General features: G+C 40.9%; 1 protein-coding gene across 5 annotated transcripts; it reads left to right on the plus strand.

Moving 5' to 3' along the window:
- The first annotated feature begins 4 nt into the window (after positions 1-4).
- CD47 (CD47 molecule) lies at positions 5-22,345 on the plus strand. Of its 5 annotated transcripts, none has more exons than XM_080612613.1 (11): positions 5-217; positions 3,786-4,136; positions 5,392-5,439; positions 7,674-7,763; positions 9,933-10,034; positions 10,428-10,520; positions 11,082-11,177; positions 12,973-13,065; positions 14,545-14,576; positions 16,843-16,867; positions 19,945-22,345. In XM_080612613.1, exons 1-11 carry the CDS (start codon positions 172-174, stop codon positions 20,001-20,003), a joined length of 1,035 nt encoding a protein of 344 aa, XP_080468739.1. In that variant the 5' UTR covers positions 5-171; the 3' UTR covers positions 20,004-22,345. The 5 variants fall into 5 exon arrangements, with proteins under 5 accessions (XP_080468739.1, XP_080468741.1, XP_080468740.1 ...); XM_080612617.1 differs by lacking the exon at positions 5-217 and adding an exon at positions 3,371-3,471; XM_080612615.1 differs by lacking the exon at positions 16,843-16,867.
- Positions 22,346-22,739: the final 394 nt, after the last annotated feature.

Raw genomic sequence — 22,739 nt, forward strand, 5'->3', positions numbered from 1 at the left:
AGCAGGGCCCCGCGTCGCCAGCCCCCGCTCCAGCGGCCGCGGCCAATCAGCGGCGGGGGACGCCCCCTCCTCAGCCGTACGCCCCGCCCCGTGCGCGGAGCCGCCCGCCCGCCCGCTGCGGCGACCAGCTCCGGAGGCCGAGGGGCTGCTTGGCCGCGCTGCCGCTCCGCCATGTGGCTGCTGCCTGCTTGGGTGCTGCTCAGCGCCGTGGGCGCCGGTGAGTTCTCGCCGCTCTCCTTCTCCCTTCCTCCTCCTCGTCCCACCTCTGCAGCTGGGCCCGCGGCACCCGGGCCTGAGGCACCCCGGTGCGCTCCCACCTCCGCCGGGTTCTGGTGCAGGCGCCCCCACAGGGCCCCGAGGCCGCGGTGGGGAGGGTTGTGCGGGCGGGAGAGCGGAGCCGCCTCCCCCGGCCCGCGCAGCCGTTGGGCAGGCGGGAAGCGGAGGGGCGGGTGCATCCTGGTGGCGGCGGAACGGGGCGTGGGGCTGCCGGTCCCGCGGAGGGGAGCGTCGCCTGCCCGCCCTGCCGCTCGGCGTGGGCGCTCGGGTTGTCCCTGGTGACCGCCGAGCAGCGACCGTGGCGGCAGGCGTGTGTGGCTGCGGGTGGATTAGCTGCGGCTTGCTATGCTCGGGGTGAAGGGGCGCTTCCTGCAGCCCTTGCTGCTTCCCTCGTTCTCCCGGCTTTAGGAATGCGTTCCTTCTTGTAGAAGGTGCGGGGGAGACGAGAGACCAGCGCGGAGCTCCTCGTCTTGTGCCTGGTAGCGTTAGGGCAGCTTAGGTCGGTGTGCTTTCCTAAGGAGCCAACGATGATCAAGCTGGCTGTGTGTATAGGGTTGACGGCATTCCTCGATATTAAAAGTGTCGGTGCCAGTGATGTGTAAATAACATCTCGAAGTTTGGGTGCCACTGATGTGTGAAGGGCATCTCGCAGTCTGACTTATGTTTGTGTGCCTCAAGAAAAAACTCGGTGGGAGGAGGGAGAGTTAAAGAAAACCCAAAACCGTAACGTTTTCTTTGAGGTGCAAATGTTGGTTTGTTTTGCCAGTAAAAAGCACATCTAGACCTCTGTGTTTAAAGCTAATATTCAAATTCATGTCTGGGTTCCTGAATTAGCAGTAGACTGGCTTAAATGCTGAGTGCCCTTGCGTGTTTTGCCGTCAGTGGGAAGTGCAGGTGTCCCTCAGGCTTGGCTTAGCCAATGTTGACATAAAGTGCAGTATCCCCGAATTCGCACTGCATGTATCATTTGGAACAAGCTTTCAGTGGCAGCTTCACAACTGAATATTCTTCAAGAGTAGCCTCTCCCAAACTGCTTAGTATAAGGCTCTTTTAAAATGGTCACTTTAATGTGACAAAGCTGATAGATAATCCATGAAAAGTTTGGGGCTAGTAGCCCACTTTCTGCAGGGTTTGGGAGCTGCTGCCAAAGGGTTCTTCTGATGACTTCCTCATCCCATGATAAAACCATCTGAAGCTGGTGGTGATGGTACCATCTATAGAGAAGTTGTCAAGTTCCCTTTAGGGGAACAGCAGCTACGCAGTCTCTTCTACTAAAGCAGTCATGTTTGAAGAGGATTGATGCGCACGTAGGGTGCTGCTTCTGTTGGTGCCCGTCTGCAGCCTGCTCGTTATCTCCCCAGCACTCTGCTGGTGGAGCAGTTTATATGAGTGCTTCTTAATTGGCTTCAGGCAAAAATATGCCAGCTCTCATAGACTACACAACAGCAAACTGGTGGAATCAGTAATTTGCAGCCCCCTGCCATTCTGTGCTAATACGAGAGAGTAAATTGTGGTAGATTGGTTTTACTTCCTTCAAGATGGCTGGTTTTTATTTGCTTTGGTAAGTGTTTGGAAGCCCTTTCTCAATGAAATGGAGCCAGCAGTGAATGAATTCTTCTATGAAATGTAAATGTGCTAGCTCTAGGGTAGAAAAAACCCTCCAAATCCAAACAAAACGCAAAACCAAACAACCCCACACTCATAAACCTTTTATTGTGAAATAGCATTAAATGAAAACAGATGTGATTCCCCCCCCAAGAACTGTTGAAGCACTACTGCTTTTAACTGTGTGCATATGTTTTTTATTAGGGCATAGTTTGAGGTTTGGCTACAGTTTGCCTTGGTTCTGCTTTCGTTACTTTCATTTTTTCAAGGTACAGTTAGAATAATGCAACACAGCAAATAAACCAGAGAATAATTCCTCCTTCATTGTAAAAGTGCTGTCATGCATAATATGCATAGAGCCGGTCTATTATAAGCTTTTGATACTCAGTAGTAATCCAGTGACCCGTGTGAGAATGCTAAAGCAATATTTCAAAGATCAGTGTTTTTTAAGTTTGATCTGAGACTCTTTGGCTACTGCAAATAGTGACACAACTTGTATTGGTTTTTACTGGTTTTGCCCTTTCTCCCTTTCCCATAACTGAATCTAGTCAACAAATACCTGCCAGGCTGCTGAGCTGGTTGATACCTGTGAATACCAGTGGTTCCTGTGAAGTCACTGGAGGTACTCCAGTTTGTAAGTCTGTGTGCTTACGGTATTAGGGGTTGTGGTCTTGTTTTGCAGCACGTACCTTTTCCCGTATTTGATTTTATCAGCTGGATATAGTCAAGTGTTTTGAATGTTTAATGCCACCCTGACTCTGGGGAGCGATGACTGTTAAACCAAGTTACAATTTCACATAAGCGGGGAAAAACGTGGAAAAGATTCCGAGCCTTCATATTTTGCAGTTAAGCTAGTTTAATTAATTTCTCTCTTCTGGTTCCGGGTGCAATTTAAATACCGATTTTATCATTTTTAGTATTCCCAAAAACAGATGAAAGATCTTCATTTCCAGTAAAATCTCAGCATACAATGAGGTCTTTCTTGAAACAGTGGTCAGTCAGTACTGCTGGTTTAGAACTGTGCTGCACTGTGGGAGAAAAAGGGTAACAACCAGCAGTGATAACTTAGCCCTGTGTTAGGTGGTGATTTTTCATTGCCTGCATTTGAATGGTGGCATTAGTATTACTTACAGTGGTTTATAATAAAGGTCGCTTATTGTTACAAATTCTCCGTTTTCAGTTGTGTTGTCTCTATGCTCAAATACTAAGTAAATAATAATCTTATTTAATAGATGGTATTGTGTGTGCACCTCCTCTGTCAGAAAGGAGAAGAATTTGCAGGGAACGATCTAAACTTATGGGCATTTGGCTCCACCTTCAGAGACAAGAAGGAACAAATGACAAACCTCTGTTGACTAAGCTGCCCTGCCAGCCTTCTCAGAAGCGTATAAGTAGAATTCTTTCCTTGAAGAACTGTAAAAGATGCTTGTGTGGAGCTGGTGCCTGGACCTCCCTTTTTACATACCCGTGTGATCAGCAAACATTTGACCATCAATGGGACGAGCTGTGGTTAATGTTCTGTGTATGCTGTGCAGAAACCAGGCCTTAGTGCAACATTTCTGCCTATGGCATGCTAGGGGAAGTGTTCGAGTAAGTGGCAACCCAAAGCTTTATTTCTTTTTTCTTTTTCTTGTTTTTTAATGTATGATAGGCTGTGCTATCTATACATTAAACGGATGTGAGAATGGCTAAGTCTATGTAGAGGGGCTGTGGTAGAATTAGAGTGATTATATAATTAATGCCTTTTTTCCTCCTTCTGTTACTCCCTTAGAAGATGGTTCTCTTTGTGTGGTTTCATGGGAGAGGTTGTTTCGTTTTCCCAGGTCATGTGTTGTCATTATTCTTTCTTTTATTGTATATTAAGGAATAATTCTGAATGTGTCCATTCTCGTTTTTCTTTTCAGGTTCTGCCCAGTTGATATTTAGTGGGACAGATGTTGTTGAAAGAACTGACTGTAATAAAACTGTCATTTTACCTTGCTATGTGACTAATCTGAAGGAGAACAACACAAATGTCATGTTTGTGACATGGAAAAAACAAGGGAAAATCATTTTCTCTTTTGATGGAAGAAAACAGGAGTTTTTCAGGGATCCCGAGTTTCGATCGGCTGACTTAGTATCTCAGGCGGATTTACCCAAAGGTATTGCCTCTCTGATGCTTAACAGTGCAGAAGCAGCTGTTGGAAATTACAGCTGTGAAGTAACAGAATCAAACAGAGAAGGAGAAACAAGAATTGAACTTAGAAACCACTCAGGTGAGTTGCCTGCCATTGTTTTAGAACCTGTTGGGAGAGAAACCAAGCGAAATCTTACAGGCAAGAGAAAAATAATGACCATGACAATGTATTACTTGAAATTGAAAACAGGAAAAATGAACCACCCAAGCCTTCTAACTTGAATGCTAATATGAGTTATTTTGTATTAAGTCGTAGGGGAGTGCTTCTGTGGGGAAAGATCTGAACACATTTTTTGATTCTATAATAACATCTAAAGATCACTTACATACTGAAACCTAGTGTTAGTGTCTTTGTAATACTGATGTGAACATGACCATCACAGTGGCTGCCGAGATCTTTTCTTTGGAGAATTGCTTCTTGGAATCTTTAGTGATGCTGGAAAAATTACAGGCAAATCTAGCAGGAATTCTGTATAAGAACTGTAAAACTTGATCTGAAGATAGGCAGTTTTCTAGTGAGGTTGAAAATGCTGCTACTAGATAGTAACTTGTAATGGTTGTCTAGCGTTAAATGTCGTCTTCAGAGGGCAATGTGTAAAGTAATGGTGACTAAGTGATAAATTTCTCATTTAGGGAGCCATTTGACCTTATTTTGTCAGATGCAGCCCATGTGCTCTGGCTGCTCAGCTATTGAATAATGGGATCTGCTGTATATGCGCGGTCTGCCTAGTGACGGTTTCACTGAGTATAGACGTGTGTTGTTTATCTGTTCTGCACAGGAGACTTGCCATTTGCTTCTGGGAAGCTGCTCAGAAGCGCTGAATGCATAGCATGTGGAGTCTTACCCATGCACTGTAGAATTGCCCTAGGATATTCTTGCTGTTAGTTTTTGCATTAGTTATACTATTTTTAAAGCTCAAAGAGACGTTACTTCTGGCCTGCTGCAAACATCTGTGTAATTCACAGTTGGATCTTAACCATATACCCTGCAAATCGAATGTGATCCTGAAATGGTCTGAGAGGGGCACAGATGCTGAGAGAGTGAGGATGCTCCAAAATCGTTCAGTTCTTAGAACACTGCAAAACAGGGGAAGAGATATAAGCAGTTTTCCTCCCTTCTCTTAAAGCGTCTTCATTGCTCAACCATATTGGACTGGTTTTGCCACTCAAGTTTTAAGCTCTAGAAGAAGAAAAGGTGTTTGAGGACGTAGTAGAATTGGGTCCAATTTGCAAGCTTTACTGTTTTATTTTCACTTTGTGTTTAGAATGTTGAAAGCTGTATGCAGAGTACAAAGCAGGAAACTGATGTGTTTTTTTCTAATTTCATTTTCTAGTTGTCAGTTGCGGCGAGGAAAATACCCCAACATCAAAGGAGATATGTGGTTGGTGAATTTAATAGTTGCAAGGTCACGTTAAGCTTGAAAGTGTATGCTAGGGAATGTAGAACTTAGTCTTATGTTTGAAGGTTTAGCTGGAAGTAAACCTCCAATTGCTTGTTCTCTCTTTAAATTCTTGTGCATATTATTTGGGTTTTGTTCCTCATTGCTCTAGAGAGACTCTTGAGATGATGAGCTAAAAGAATAAAGTGTAGCAAGGGAGTTCTGAAAAAGGTTAGCGAGGACCAGAAATCCTATACCAGTCTTCACTCTGTTGTTCCTGAGCAACAACCTCATGCTGCCACTACTAATAGCTTCCCATTACTGCTTTCACAAAGATGGTCTTAAAAGAGCCAACCATTCTCCATCTCACTTGACAGATTTCCTGGATTCACCTAGGAAGTGGGTAGCAGAGTGAGCAGGATTATCTGTGCCAGTGCCCTTGTCTTTGGGCATGCCTCTTTCCTCGTCAGTTATCTTCACAGGAGAGTGGCAATGAAGTTTCCTTTTTTTCTTGCGTTTTCCTCCTTTTCTGTTTTCTCACCTATTTTTCTTGTTTTCCCCTTTTCCTCATCTCTTCTTTTCCTTCTTCTGCCTTCTCCTTGTCTAGAAGTCCATCTTGTTATTTTGGAACTGGCTTCCTTATATTGGCTTTCTAAGTAATACTTTTCCTAGGAGTTCACTGCTGTAAAACACCAGAGCAAGGGAAATGTTTTGCCAGAAAAATGTGTTCAGCTGTTTCTCTTACTTGCCTGTGGCATGTACCAGCAGTATTGCAAGCATTTCCATACCATAAGTGCTTTCAGACTCTGAGGCTGGACCATACATGGTTCCATGTTGCATGCTGAAGTCCTAGCACATACCAGGCTTTACAGCTGCTTGCTTTTTTTTGTGCATTGAAGTTAGAAGCAGAAGGGCTTCCTTTAAACAGTGCATTCAATTAGGCTTGTTTTGGCTGGAAGGAAGTTGGCAGATATTCCTGCATTTCTCTGCCTTTAGTATATTTTGTGGTTGCCTTGTATGTATGTTGTAACCATACATACATACATATCTTCTTCTGTGGCCGCTTGTGGGAGGAGGAGAGGGGAAAGATGGCAATTTGTGAATTTAAGACTGTCTTCAAGGTATTTACTTGGCATTGAAAGTTGAGGTATTGCTACTTCATGTTTCTGGAGCTGTGGATACAGCTTTTAAATATGGAGAGTAAGTGCAAGGGTTATGTATCAATGCTCCATCCTGACGGCGTTCAAGGCCAGGTTGGATGAGGCTTTGGGTGGCATGGTTTAGTGTGAGGTCTCCCTGCCCATGGCAGGGGGGTTGGAACTGGATGATCTTAAGGTCCTTTCCAACCCTAACTATTCTATGATTCTATCTTCACGATGACTAGAAATTTCTGGAGGCAGATGTGCAGGCAGAGCACCAGTGGCAAGTATAATGTCAAAAAGGAAGACTTTGGATTCCACTGAGTGAGTCTAAATGAAGTTATGAGCAGAGATGCAAGAATCGGCTGCATTTTCTAGTTCAGTGGAGATATTTTATGTTGGAAGGTGGCTTACATGGTCTTACAGCACGAGTGACTGAGCAGCCTAAGGCATCCAAGATGCCCGCAAAAAAAGGCTAAATGGATGATGGTGGGAAGGCCTAAAATCACACGTCTAGAAATGTGCCATTTCTCAAATGAACACAGCAATGTTTCCTTCTCATTAAGGTTAGCTCCTGTATTCTTTACCGCACATCTGGATTTTGTCAGGCATTACAGCAGTTGGAGATAGAATAGAATAGGTGGGGAAGCATCAGTATCTTCTTTTCATTTGATACCAATTTTCTTATCTTCCCTGCTTAGCCTGAATATACTGTTTTTCTGATCAACCTTGCTCTTTGTAGGTACCACAGGCTAACTAGCTTGTACTGCCAGACAATAGCATAAACATATCCTCTGCTCTAGAGGAGGTTAAGACCTCCAGTTTGGGAAATGTTAGGGTAACTAGAAGTACTGAAAAAAGGAAAACAACTGAAAAAGGAATAAATAGGTTGTCTCACCTATTTATTTCTCACTCTAGATCAGTGTGAGAAATACATAGGGTAGAAGTCATAGCTTGCTTAGCCTATTATAACTAATTGCCAACTATTACATAGAGTATTGAGCAATGTAGAGCATAGCTGAAGAGGAGCAATAAAGGTAAGACTAATAACCTCAGTTTTTGTTTTCTTCCTACCATTTTTCTTTGCTTGTTCTCTAGGATCATGGTTTCTTCTAATGGAAAGGGCTATCATCATAGCGTTACTGTTCTTAGTTATTACTTTGTGTGCGGCTCAGTTAAGTGCTATTGGTAAGTATTGACTCTTTAATTCTTTGCAATTAATGATTTGCCCTAAAGATTTATCTTAAAATTACATGTGTATTTAAAGGCATCCATGTAAGATGAAAGATGGTGCTTACATCTAAAAGACGTGTGGTAGAATTGTTGCAGGTAATACACAGAAAGGTATATGACTGCTTTGTCAGGTATATTGGCTTTTGTTTTGCTTTAGAATCCTCTCCTGATGATCCATGCTGTTACTTACAGTCATTTTTGAGCTTGGTTTTGGCATGAATCAGCTGACACAATTAGAGAGTTGTATAAAGTTCTCAAGGTAGTTCCTAATAAGCAGTGTTACTTACAGGCTTTTGTGCTGCATAGTCTTCCATTTCCTTTGCAGTGAGCCTTGTGCTCTTTCAGCACACATAGCATACATTTCTGGCATCAAGCTGTGAAAATGCTAGTCTGACATAGCTTATGCAGAGTTTGGGACCTGTGAACTCAGAATATGACCTCTTCAAAAGCATGGGTCTTGGGGCTTGAGTGTGCCACAGTCGTGCCATTGTGGACACTGGCTCTCTGTTGTAAGGGGTCTAGCCCTAAGCAGTGGGATCTGGACCAGTCTGCTCTGTTTGCTTGGAGGTCAAGGCTTGCTTTGTGGGGTTAAGATTTTTAGCAGCTGTATGTCTTCATAGACAAAGATACGATGTGCAGCCTAAAGAGTCTGTGTTTAGAGCTGGTCTGTCATGAGGTGGTGTTTCTGTTGCCAGTTCTGTTGGAAACTGGGAGCTTTTTTGCATGTGTGTAGTTTCTGTGGGGTATAATTCGTAACATCTACTGTCATTGGTTAGAATAAGGAAGCTTTATTTCACTGTTGGTTCACCATAACATTATAGAATCATTAGAAACAGAAACATGTTTCATTTTACAGTCATAAAACCAGTGTTAGAGAAGGATGGTGTTGTTTCATTTTACATGTTTCATTAAAGGATGGTGTTTTCTTCTTAGTACAAATTGTTTACTGATCTTTTAGCACTGGCTGAATTACAATTTAACATGGCCATTAAGTATTTTATTCAATGTTTTCAGAGGCAATACATCCATCAGTGTCAAGACATCCTCAGACGTGCTTTATACCAGTCTCCCAACATTGGGCAATGTAGAGTGTGCTTTACGGCCTGTTTTTTCAGATGATTCCCTCTGGTGCAGTTTGTTACATCAGTCTTTGATTTGATTCATTTTTTTTTTCAGCCTTTTTCGATTTGTAGACTTCTAAAAACATAAATAAATTCTGCTGAGAGTTGAGTCCCTAAAAAAGGCAAAGAAATTACACCCAGCGTGATTTATAGTAATCGCATATTCAGCCATCTGTATATAATTTCCTGTATTACCTTTCCATGAATGTCTGAAAGTGTTGTGGGACTCTTCAAGGGTCCATCCGTGAGCAGAGGTTGAAAACTAATACGTACTTTCAAAATGTCAGTCCATGAAAGTAGCATGTTAATTCTGGACATGCTCCACATTTTTCTTCTTGAAATTTCCTACAGTATTTGTTTGCTGTTTGTGATTACCAATTTCAACATGTAGCAAGTTGTTGGTATGTTAATTTTCAAGCTTTTGGAGCAAGAGCTGCCTTTTTTTGTCTTCGTTTTAGCAGTGTGTAAGGCAGAAACAAATACAGTTTATTACGATGATGTATTTGTACTGTTCCTTCTTTTCTGAAGACTACTAAAGTGCTGCTGCTTTGAAACCCTCCACTGGAATCAACCATTTCTGAGATGGCTGCTATTTAGCAGTGTAGCTCTACTGAAAAGTAGTCTTGTCTACGGCATCTGAACATGTAGGTCATCCTGTACCTACTCATCTTAAGAGTATTCTGGTGAGATGGGAATCCTGTTCCCTTGGGGACAGAGGTGATACAACTGAGTTGGCACAGTGTCACAGGGAAGAGAATTAAACCTGTAGTTTCTGAGTCCCTGTCTGACACTCACCTGGGTAACAGATTCACTGCAATATTATTTGTCAGTAGTGCATCTACCTGGATTAGCCTGTGCTGTGTCCCAAAGTTACTTTGATAACTTACCACCTGGATCTTAAAGAAGGTTGAAATAAGAATCCTAATCATAAAATCTGTGTGTTTGAGTGAGAGAATTATGCGTGTCTGATTCTTTTCCTCTCTGTCTCTGTTTTGTCTTCAAGTATTAAAATATGAAACTGTACCTCAGAAGAAAACAGGCATTATTGTAGCAGTTGCCGCCTTCGTAGTTGCTGCTGTTGTAGGCACTGTTCTTTTTGTCCAAGGTAAGTGTATTAGAATTGCCTTCCTAGTTTGAGAGAGTAAGAGCACCAGTGATCCTCTTCCATGCAGTAGTATGGAAGTTAATACCACTTCTTATTTGCCATCTACTAATTTTAAACTGAAAAATTAAGTAATAATTACAGAACACAACAGAACCAGCATTCTGGTTGTCAGGCCCTCAGGTAAATCACAGGGAGATACGGACACCAAATTTAGTTCTATTTGCTGTCTGTTCCTTTGGGTGAATATTAGGGGCTAGGGGTTGACTTCTGTTGCTTCAGGGATTTTTTTTTCTGCACCTTAAAAACTCGATCCTAATGATTTACTTTTGGTGCTTTGTGCTTTATTCTAGTCAAGTATTTTTGTTTTACTAATTTCCGTACAAATGTTTGCAGATGGCTATACTGCACAGAATCAAGCTGGCCTTGGCCTCATTGTAGTCCCTGCTGTGATTTTGGTACCGCTTCAATATGTTATGTTTGGAATTGGTGAGCATTTATTTATTCATTAGCTCAAGAATATACTGATATTAAACCTGAGTGCCTTTTCTTCCCCTCACGTGACTTACATACTGCTTTCATTTTCATCAATAGGTGCTACAGTAGCATCCTGGGTTCTTGACCTTCCTAGTATCTCAGGACAAAATGCTTAACCTGTATTTGTTTGGCTAAAATGCTTCAGGGAAAAAGTATAAGTTACCTGCTTGAAAAATGAGATTTGGGGTAGGATGTCTGAGTGATTCCTGCTCTCCTTTCCTGGGTCTTGGGGGTGGGATGAGCAATTAACTTGTTTGTATGTGTTTTAGTTTTTTCTACTTGTGGTTTATTTATAAACTTATTTCTATCGGCATAAATGTTTATGTGTCTGTGTATACGTACAAGAGCCCCGAGTGACTTGCAGTGACTTGTGAGTTTAGTTATTGCACTGGCTGGTTGAGCTTGGAATTCAGGAGAACCTGTTTCCTGGCTTGATAGAAATGATCTATCTTTTGTGTCTCTCAAGTTAAACTTTAACAGTTACAATTCTGTTTCTCTTTCTGTCTTTCCCAGTTTTTGATAGCCTACCACAAGCAGCATTTGCTCTGATAGGTTTGCACATTCTTGGTTACGTCATCGCTGTGGTTGGTTTTGTACTGTGTGTCTCAGGTAAGCAATTTATGTTCTGTATAAGTGTCCTTTTACTTTTGCCTATACCTGGTATTTCTTTATGTCTAACTTTAAAATGCTGTGCAAATGGCTTCACTCCATTGAGTGTTAGCAAGTCACTTCTATAAATGTACTTGAGGTTTACTGTGCTAATGCTCTTCTATCTGGTGAAAGTAGAATAGCCCAAAGGTAGTATTACATATATCAGTTTCGTTAGTACGACCACATCCAGCATGACTGTGTTCTATGAGCAGTTGCTTTTTAAAGCAGAAAAAGCAATTAATTTTGCAACAGTTAATTCCCTGAAGAGTCACCTGAAACCACCACTGAGCTTTATTGCTGTTATTCGAGGCCTGGGGTGTTTATAAACTAAACTACTATTAACGATTTTCTCATGTTCAATGAATAAATCAGAAATCCCTTGTTAATCTCTGCGACTGATAACTGAGTTGCTAGGAAACTAATACCACTGAGACAGCCTAAGGAGACGGCTGCAGAGGCAGTAAGTTTGGAAGCATTCTTGAGACTGTTCTAAGTCTGGTTGTGGCTGGCATTCTGTTTCAGCACTGAAAACCAGTTGCTGTTTTGAAGGAAGATCAGTTAAACACTGCGTACAGTGGTACCTCTTCTCCCTGCCTCTAACTCCTCCTTTGTTCCCTGGCTGCTTTCCCCTCTGCCCATGTGAAAACTCCACAACAAAGGGTGAACTTAGGACTAGGCATCCTTGGTAGTATGTTTAGTAGTAGAATACATACTAATGCTCATTGGAAGCACTTTAAACCCCTGATTTTGTTTCATAGAGACGTTCTTCATTTTAACCATTGGTTTGGTTGGGTATTTATTAAACACTGTTTCTCCTTGAAGTGGTTTCTAAGGATTTCTCTATTCTGGGTGTAATTTTGGTGGGGTTGTGATTTGACTTCAGTGCTTATTGTTTAGTATTTACAGAAGTATTTGTAAGGGGCACCCAAGTGTTGTCAAATGTAATAGTTAAATTAGCTGATGGGAGATTCTGGTGAACCTCTAGAGTCATGTGAAATGGAAAATGTTCTTATTATGCTCTCAGATGGAAAGTGTTCCTAGTTTTTGAGGGTGACCTTTTCAGACGTCATACAAGGTGGATGGTACCATGTATTTCTGGTACCAGATGGTACCTGTATTTCTGGAAATTAAGCTCAGTGACCCTTATGTGCCAGTAGAAATACCTCATCTTAGGTTGAGCTCACAGGTAGTTGAGATGACTTCAAGCCACTGGAAAGAAGGATCAGAGGATGCTGAGTTTCTGTGGAGAACTAGGGGTTAGTTAGAATAGCCTGTTCGTGCTCTGTGGTACCTCTATGAAATTGGAGCATTCCTGTTACCTGTGGTGGATTTGCCTCAGAACTACCCTCATAATCTGGTCCCTTCCCTTTTTTTTATCCTGTTTTATTAGTAACAGTCTTGTATTCTGTAATTGAATGTAGTTATAGTTCAAAATAATTGGGATTGAAGATGTAAGTTTAACTTAAAATTAACAGAAGAATGTTGTTAACTGCAATGAGTGGCAGTAGAATAGCTAAACTCTAATAGAATAGTACAGCTAAGCAGGATGAATCGGTGAATGCCTCTATATCATTAAAGAATATATACATAAAAGGAAGATGAGGGAAATAGTTTTGGGATAGCTTTGAAAGAGAAATTAATCATGTCTGGTTTTATCAGGTGTATTTATTTGAGTATTCATTTACATGTGCAAATCAAAGTTTGTGCTTTTACTTGTGTCAGATAATGGTTTATTTTACCCTGTTTTTAACAGCCTGTCCTCCATTACATGGGTCTGTTGTGATTGCTGGCTTAGCTATTATGGCCATTGCAAATTTGCTTAGTCTGGCTTACGTGTTTATTATGGGTAAGTAGCTCCTAATATTCTGCATTATTTTTTTATCTTTCTTTTTTAGCATTTAAATATTCAGAAGAGCAATTTTTTCTATTTTACTTTCAGAGGTAGACACAGTTTATTTGAACATAAGCTGCAATTTCACAGTTACAGGGCTCAATAAATTACTGAGAAGTTGCCTGTGTGGATTGGCTTTGTGTCACAGAGCCTGTGGGCAATCTTTGAGTAAAGAAATTCACAGCTTATCATCATAAACTGGTTCGAGATCAACACAGACAGGTTTCTTAAGGAAGAGTGTTTCAACTGTAGGATGGATGCTGCTGTTTAATATCTGCAGTTTCACAGCTGGCTGGCTGAAGCTTAGAACGGAGAGAGCAAATGGATTTCAGGAACTGTGTAGAATGGCTTTATGGGGTGGTGCAGACAAAGGCTTATGAAAATATGAATGTGAAGAAGCAAAATCTGCCTAGTGATTTCCACTGGTTAGAGGCAGGTTAAAATAAAGAGTGATTTGAATGCACACCTTTCATTTTAGCGAATCCTGGTTTATCTTGTGCTTAATATTAAAAGCCAGGAGCAAAGAATAGCAATACTTTGTTTCAGGAACTGGTCTGTTCACCAGATAATCAAAAAGGTGAGAGATTTAAAGGTAAAAAAGCCAGCCATGCCTGCTAACTAGGCAAAAACCATGGTAATGCTGTGTGACTGGAGTGCTGGCGCACCACGGCGTAACATTATGTGGACTTTACAGCTTGGGTCTGAGAGCACAGTGACTGTTTCAAGCTGCGCATGAAGGCTCTTCAAACAGCCTTGTTAGACTGGGCACAGAACCTTGCAATTAAGGATACATTGCTTCCAGACTCAAGCTGATGCGTATACAGTCGGTGCTGTCCCTAGTCCGCACTGAACTGTGCAGTCTTCCAGGTTTAGTATGTGCACACCATGTTTGGGTGTGATCAGAAATCATAGACACGGAGGATTTTTATTGAAGAAGAAATTAAGGCAGAATGCCTAGTATTTGGTATCTGAGGTAGATGAAGATGAGTCAAAAATGTAACAGACCCAAAGTGAACCTTTTTACAACAATACATATAACTTAATTTGGGCTACTCGTCTGTACAACTTTGCTTTGTGCTAATGTTCTGTGTTAATACTGCATTTGTATTCTGATTATGCTGGCTGAAGAAGTCAAATGTGACTGTTGGGGTGGATTCCAGCCCACCAAAATAATCACAAAGAATGGTGTGTAACATAATCCATTTTTATAGCTGAATGGATGAGTGAGACAGTTCGGAGGCTGTACGTGACAAGATTATTTAGTTCCTAAACAGGGGAGTGCTTAGAGGCTTTAAGAATTTGCAGGTCATCATATTGAGTAGTTTGGATAACAGAAGCTTGGGTTTTGAGTGTTGCTTCTCTATCGGATACTGTTATTTGCTTGATAATGACATTTATTCATTTGCCTGGTCCCTTTTTCTGTAATTATTTTAGGTTCCAGAATGAAAGATCATCCTCGTCCAGGGGTAAGCTTAAAATTAATAAATTTGGGGTGACTAGATGGCTCAGGGGATTGTAGTGAGATACTGAACCTTTCTTCACTAGTTCGAATTCAGACCAGGTTGGTAGCAAGCAAAAGTTCTGGCTGTGTAACAGATGTCTAATGTGGAGTGAGTTGGTGGTCTTCATTGTCCCTATTGAGTGTGTCTATAGTACTGTAATTGCCACCTTTACCTAACGGCTACTCTGACTGTTGTGCCCAAATGGAATTTCAAGGGCTGTCACAAAAAAGGTGGTGGATGTGAAGGGAAGTTTGATGTTCTTTTATAGTGCACTTTCATGTGAATTTATAAAGACGTTTTGCTCACCTTAATGCTTTTCATTAAGCTGAGTGCAAAATACCATTGAATTTTTTTCATCTGGGTGGCCTATAACAAAGACTAAGGGTTTGGTTTTTTTCCTATGGGCTTTTACACCAGAACCCTCTAATCTTTAATTCAGTATTATTTAATATTGAGTTCCCAGCTATATTGATGCTACAGTCTTGATCTTTTTATCTTATTTTCCTATAATGCCCCTTAATTTGTTGAGACCCATCTGAAAGCAGAATGTCTGTCTTTAGGTAACACAGAACAAATGGAAAAGGACTTTGTTAAAGAAGGCTTTTCAGTCAGTTGTTTTGAATTCTAGAGTCATCATTCCTTAAGCAGTCATTTTCACAGGCTTAGGCAGTGCTTTCTGGTGATCCGTGCATGTGAACTGCCTGGTTTCTGGAGTTCTGCAGAAGCAAGTGAAGAGGCACAACTGTGAAATACCAGTAAAATCTCCTTGTAGCAGGGGAGCATGGAGAATGCTGTCACTCCATTTCTTGGCTGACGGCCATCGTTTGAGGCACATTTCCAGGTCTCCTCTTCAGTCTGCAGCCTGAGACCCAGCTGTCGAAGAAAGATGGTTTCTAGCAGTGGGGCAGGAGAGCTGACTGCAGATAGGACAGCAGAGATTTATTATTTTTTCTGCTTTGCTTTTCCTCATCTATTTTAATTTTAAGGAACAGTATTTCAGGTGATTGCTCTCTTATTTATAAAAGGAATATAAGTGCGTAGAGGGGAAAAAAAAAGGCTCACAAAGTTAACTGGTATAAGAATGAGCCAAGAAGTGTGTTACAGATACACTTGCCTTTGTATGACATACGTGTGTTTACTTGAGAATGGAAGCAAACAGGCCAAGAGGAGATTTGTTTAAACTTAGTTTTTGGTTGTATGTAAGCTTTGAAATAGAAACGTCATGGAACTCCATTCTCTCCATGAGCTCATCTGTATGCTGCAGCAAGTATTTCACAAGTAAAGAAATGGCCACAACTTACGTGGTAGTGAATGCTTTGTTATTGTCTGAATCGGAGACAAGAATGAAGTCAAAAGGAATTTATAAAGCTTAGTGGTAAATGGAAATCTCAGCCACTGAAAATAGTGGAGGGTCAGATACAGAGGAGTTGAGGTGCCAATAATTTGTGCCCGTGAACTTCTGGAAGTTATGGAGACCTAGTAAAAAGTGAGGTGTTCTCATACGTGGCTCATTTCCATTAAGGGCTGTTCAGCATATATCGCTATACTTTGAGGCAGTAAATAGGTGTTATTTTGAAAACATACTTTGATTCTGTGTCATCTAAAGACTATGGAAAACGTAACAACAGTGAAGTGCTTCATTTTGACACTGGGGCACACTCACAAAACACTGCTTTCTCTTTTATTGAGCCTGAGAGGGGAAAAGGGGCCTCTTTTGCAATCTGCCATCTTAAGCAGTTACTGATGTTTTTTAATTCCTAACATTTCTGTAGACTGCATGTGGTGTTTCTGATGGGTGTCTACCAGACTAAATGCACAACTGTGGTGTATTTCCTTTTGAGAAACACTTCTGAAATACACTCCCTTGCTTGCATGGCTACTATTCCTTTTAGTCATGCTGCTTTAGTACTAACCTTGGAGCAAATCACAGAAGAAATCAGTTAGGTGTTAGAGCTTGCAAGTAGTATCTGCATGCGGTTTGCTGCCACCCACAGGTATTTCATCGGAGATACAATATATTCTGGGGAAAAAGTGAATCTGGAGAATGCAGTTATTGGTTGATGTAATGTCTTTCAGAACCCTAGTCATGAATCTTATTAACGTCCAGCTTTCTTCGTTTTCATAGAATCACTACTTACTGTATATGTCAATTAGAGTAATTTAACTGTGGCGAGCCAGAAGTAAACATGAAGGCTTTTTATACATATATATATTTTTAAATGTTTTGCAGAAAGCTGTAGAAGAACCACTAAATGGTAGGTGATATTCAAGGCTTATCTTCTAATTAAGGGAATTAAGTGTGGAAAAAGGTCAAAAAATGATTGTAGCTCTCAATACAACAGCACTGAGATGGCAGATCGGTATGTCAACTAATGTGCTTGTGCGTGCTAGTGAGAGTTTGATCTCTTGCTAAAATTATGCCTGCAGCTCCAGACTCCCTGTTCTAACGCTGCTGTGCTTGCTAGCCAGTGGCATCGTTTGACTTCTTTAGGCCAAATCTAATACCAGGATATTATGTCCATCCACTTTGCTTTGCCAAAAGTTCAGCTTCTAAGTGGAAAAGAGGCACAGGTCTTGAAAGTTAATGTTGATTCTTCTTCATAAGCATTTATCTTGGTGGTATGCTTATGATCATAGCAAAATTTATCCTTGTCGCTCTGTTCCTTTCATATGTCTTCGGGTTGGGGAAACTCCAGCATGGTGTTGGGAAACTCTGATAGTGCTTAAGATTGGGGAAATTAATATTGGGAAAGAGACTGAATGTTCTTTAGCTTTTTTCTTTTTGCTATTCTGTTCACTAATTGGCATGCTGAATAGTAGCAAGTGCTAACCTGAATTTTATACTTAATCTAAATATTAATTATGAAGCATTTCTTGCTGTTTTGCTCATTACTAATCCATTTGCTTGGCTTTTAAAGATGCAAAAGGAGTGATGTTAGAATGATGGTAAGTCCAAGTATGTCTCCAGATACTTGTTTTCATTAACTTGGGGATTTTGATGTTTATAGTCACCCAGTACTACTATTGTGATAGCATTTGAAGGACAGGGTTCAGTGCAGGCAGTGTTTTTATTCAGATTATATTTCATTGAAAAGAAAGAATACATGTTTTCTGTATTACACATAGGGGAAGAATGTGTGTTTCTAAGCAGTGAAGAGGATGAGTCAGAACTATTAAATAGTATGTTTCTGATCAAATGTGGGAAAGTCAAATAGTTTGTATGCTTCCTTTGTGCTTAACTATTTAAGATGGATGGACTGTTTCCTTGGTGGTGGGTTGTTGTGATTGTTTTTTGTTTTGGTGGTGGTCTTTGTTGTTCATGTTAATATAACTAAGGCTCCTGTATGTATTTAATTGGTGATCTCCCATGGAAGTTGACAGCAAAGTAGTTTGAAAGTAGACTACCCCTTCCCTCTTTAGATGTTATCTACGTTCTCCGGAGTTTGTTAGATTGTATTGCAGTTAGATTTCAGTCCATGTTATTATTTGTTTTAGGGTCAGATAGGAGTGTTTTAAAAACAAACAGAGCTTAAACATCTTAGTAAAATTAAAGAACAGCTTTCATAACTTCAACTTCTGTTTGAGGAACCTGAATTCTGATCTTCTAATGGAGCACTTTGACTTCTGCCCATTGGATATTCTGTATGTTTAAAGACCTACCAAATACAGTAAACACAGATGTATTATTTCAGTGTCCTGGCCTAGGTTAAGCTTTCTTCTGATTTAAACTGTCCTCAAGGCTGGGATTAGGCCTTTCTGATTTTTATAATGGCCTATAAGATTGGAACATGTACTGCAGGTAGATTCCTAATTTATAATACTCCATGAAATGAGAGGGACTGTGTTAACTTGGCCCCAGATTTCCAAACTGGTACCAAATTTGGATACCCAGATTTGCAAAGTTTCTTGCTTCCTGCAGCTCATAGCCATCAAAGAGTAACAGAATTTGCCTGGCCACATTGCTCTCATTGAAGATCTTGTACTCTAGATTAGATGCTCAGGTTTAAAAACTAGAAGTGTTTTATTGATTCTTTTCTATTCAGAAGCTGTATTTCCTTTTCATGGGAGTAGGTGATGCTATAGGTGTTTGGGTTTCTTCCTGGAAACTGAGCTGGCCATGAGGTATCACTAGACCCTTAGCATAGTGCTCCTGCATCAGGTTATGATGTTTTGCTAGTCAGGAGTAAAGTCACTCTAAATCTGTTAATTCAGAGTGTTAAATTACTTGAAGTATTTTTATATCATGCCACTGCTGGAAGGCATGAATTGACAAAGTGACCATAAATGAGGTATGAGTTAGACCTAACTGGGAAAAGGTGCTTTAGTTGATTTTCTAAATCAGGCTTCCTTACAAGTAGCATGGGTTTATGTTTCTATGTGATTCTTCCAAATACACCGTCGTTTTATTTTCTAAACCAATAGGGATGCAAGCGCTTTTACAGTACAGAGAACAGCTGCATTGGTTTCTCCTAAATGTGTTGATAAAATGTATACCACTTAATGTAACCTGGAGTGGTAGGAGTGGGAGGTAGGTCCTGCTTGTTTTTCAAGGCAGTGGCTTGGGATCAGGAAACAAATAGGTATTTGCCAGTCTGTTGCATTCAGAACTGACCAGAAGAGTGATAAGTATGGGATCAGTACAGTTGGCACATGCTGAAGAGCAAGGTAGAGTTTTGCTTGGAGATCCAGCTTTAAGTAAGTTGACTGTTTCTTAGGTCTCGTTTAGTTTTGTGACAATGTGCCCCCTCTTCTAGTGCTGAGGTGGAGCTTCCAAAAGCCCGGGAATCGTTAATTATCCATTTCATTTTGACTTTTAGGGTAGGGCTAGAAATTGGCTTTTTCTGCCCTGAAAGATGGCTCCTAAAAATAACAGAAGGTTTTGCAGATCAAAGGCAAGGGCTGTGACTCGCAAGCTGGAGGCAAGAACCTTTTGAGCTCTACCCGCTTTCTTAACCTTCCCTTGTAAGTTCACACACACACACTGAGGATGGAGATGGGTCAGATGCTGAGGCACACTAACTTACAAAATAGTGTGTGAAAGGAAACCAGTGTTAGGAGTGAGGACAGGATGGGTCAGACAGCTAAATCTGGGAGTTGCTACAGATGATTCCAGGTCATGAGTGGGAGCTCCAGGACAGGGTCTGCTTTTTCTGTTGTAGAGAGGCTGAAACATCACTTACTGTTAGTACCATTCAGCATCAGCGCTGAGGGTCCTTGAGAAGTTTGGGATAAAAATAGGTCGTTTTGTAAGCTATAACTTGGGTAAGCACACAAAATGTTGCTGCTCTTCCCAAACAATCTTTCTTTCTTTCTTTCTTTCTTTAATTCACAGAACTGCAGAGCAATGTGATGTGTGAAAAGTACACCGTTGTTGATACACCGTGGCCTTGAAGATGCACTACTCAACCAGAAGAAATTCAGGAAACTAGTTGTTTTGCATGTGTGGCAAAAGTGCTTTTGATATAAATGAGGTAATTTTATAGTCACAGCAGCTGTAGCAAGGAACATGTGTGTTTGCCCACATGTGATCTTTCTTTCTTTTATTACAGTATATGTGGGATGTTTGAGGGTGAGCATATGAAAAGCACTGTTTGCCCACTGCAGGGTCTCCCTGCAGGAATCCTTAGTGGTATTATTTTCAAAAGCTATCATTAGTCACTGCTTTGATAATGGGCCTGCTCGGCCCACAGATTGCAATACCATTTAGACTATTGTTTTCTTTATTTGTGTGCATGGGCAAGGTATGGTCGTACGTCTTATGATGCAAGCAGGAAATCAAGACTGTACAAATACATCTTTTCTGACATTCAGCAAAACTTTTACATGAAAAGTTAAATAAAATGCTTATACACAAAGTTCCATCAGTACCAAGTTTACTCCCAGCTCTCCTTAAGTTAGTAACTGGGTTCTCCTGATTCCACGAAACAGTGGTGTTCCTCTCTATGGACAATAGTCATGTGTGCTCTGGTGGCCAATATTTTAGTCCAGTGAGAGAGTTCTCTGTGCCTCTTCTGTTTTCTTTGATGAGAAACTGCTCAGCTGTTGGAGCCTAATTCAGCACTGGAATTACGGAGCACAGCAGCTAGTAATTTTCATGCTGAATGTGGTTCTTGTGTGTGTTCCTGTCTTGTGGTGTGTGGTACTGGAATCAACTTCGGGCTTTCTTAACTCAGTGAATTTGTAAAAGTCATGGATGCTTCATAAAAATAGGAGTTGTCCTATTTAGTGTATATTTGACAAGAGTTTTAAAATCTTGTTTTTGGAAACAAGGAGCTGTTTCATTTCTGACCCAAGTTTGTGATGCTGCCGTTATATCACAAATAGATAAAATAGAAAGTAAGTAGGAGGAGCTGATGAGAAGCGAGGAGGCTCAGTTTCTGTATATATGTAAGTGGTACAGTTAAAACCCATTTTTTTCTAGGACTTGCACATTCCATGAGATTTTACCACGTTTTATAACTGTTTTGAGCGTTGTTCCAATGCAGTTGGCTTCTCTTGGGCTTCATGTATACTTTGTAGAAATCTTGACGCTGTCTCCGTTTCGTACTAAGGGAATATCTTTCCAAGGCACACACGGTTTTCTCCTCCTAACAATTAAAAACTTTGTTTGGAAAGCTGTTACCAACAGTCATGTAAAAAATAAATCCATGTCTTTAAAGATTTTTGAGTAATTTGGCACATCTCAGAGTTGGATGTTATGAACTAAGGTTCATATCCGTGTTTGGGTGCGTGTTGCAGGGATTCTGATCTCTGCATATTGAGCTCCAGTCTGGGTGCAGACACCTTGCATCAATTCAACAGAATAAAATGGAGGTATCTGATTGTACAACACTGACTCTCATTAACAGCCTTCTTGCTAGGGCTGCAGGATTGAACAGCTTAAAGCAGCCCGTGGTCCAGCCCTTGCTCAAATCAGTGGAACTGGCCACAGTGAGGAGGGTTATTAATGTGATGAAAAGTTAAGTGTGTATGATTTACACTTTGCTTTCATACCTTCAAGTTGGCCAGTGGGAGTTTTCATAGAAAATTTGAGCTCCTATGTATGAATCTGGATACAGACTTCCATAACCACAGCAATCTCTACCTAAAGAAGGGAGATTACTCTCCATTATCAATTCAGGATAAGAATTGACCTGATTAAGTACCACGCAGAGCTCCCTATTTATAACTAGTGATTTCCTCTGGCAAGCTGAAAGTTGAGCAGTTGAGGAATAAAAACCAAACCAACTGGAATTACGTTGTGGTATTCTGCCTTATAAAAACCATTATGTATAATAGCTTTATGTTAACTTCTGTAAAGCAGACTGCAGTAGAACCTGTTTGTGTCATGGTGGGATGAGGCCGAGCTGTTACTAAGCATTACTGAAACAAGAGGAGCTCGATGGCTGTGTACAGGCTGCAGGTGCAATTGCCCCCGAAATGGGAGAAACCCACTGTGCTGTTGTTGTGTTAAGGGCTCTGCTCTGGGTTTCACGTGGGTACAGATTTACAAGTGAGCATTTAAGAAGTCATTGGTAACACCCAGCCTTTTCTCACCAGTATTTTCAGACCAAAGTTGTTCATAACTGTATGCTTCCATTCGTGAGTGTACGTATGTGTGTATATATAAATATATAGACATTTTAGATATCTATAGCTCTATAGTCTTTACCCAAGAAAATGTTTTTATTTATGAATCTTGAAAAGATTTTGTAAATATTGTGCTAATATACTTAAAAAAATAAAGTCATTTTAAGTTGGTTTTGTGATTTTTCTTGTTGGTATCACACAGCTGCTCTTTTCCCTCCTTTGTACCCTCTCTGCCCATGGTTTGCCTATTGGAATGTTGTCAGTGTTACTTGGCCTGCTGCAGATGGTTTTGGCTGGGAGGTGGTGTTTCTCTTTAAAATGGCCATCCAGTCAGGGCAGAAAGTATGTAGATTGCTCTCTAATAACTTCTAATTGGGCTGACCAACCTCAACCATCAAATGTTGTCACACAAATATGCTGCGGGAGGAAGTCTGAGCTGAGGAATAACCAGCTCCTAGCATGACTCTAAACACAGCACAGCAGTGCATACTCCCAGTCAAGTCTTCACAGTGGTGAAATGACAGATTCCTGTGAGAAGAGAGTTTCTCGTGCTACTGC

Source organism: Psittacula echo (genome assembly GCF_963264785.1).
Source record: "Psittacula echo genome assembly, chromosome: 3".
NCBI lineage: Eukaryota > Metazoa > Chordata > Aves > Psittaciformes > Psittacidae > Psittacula > Psittacula echo.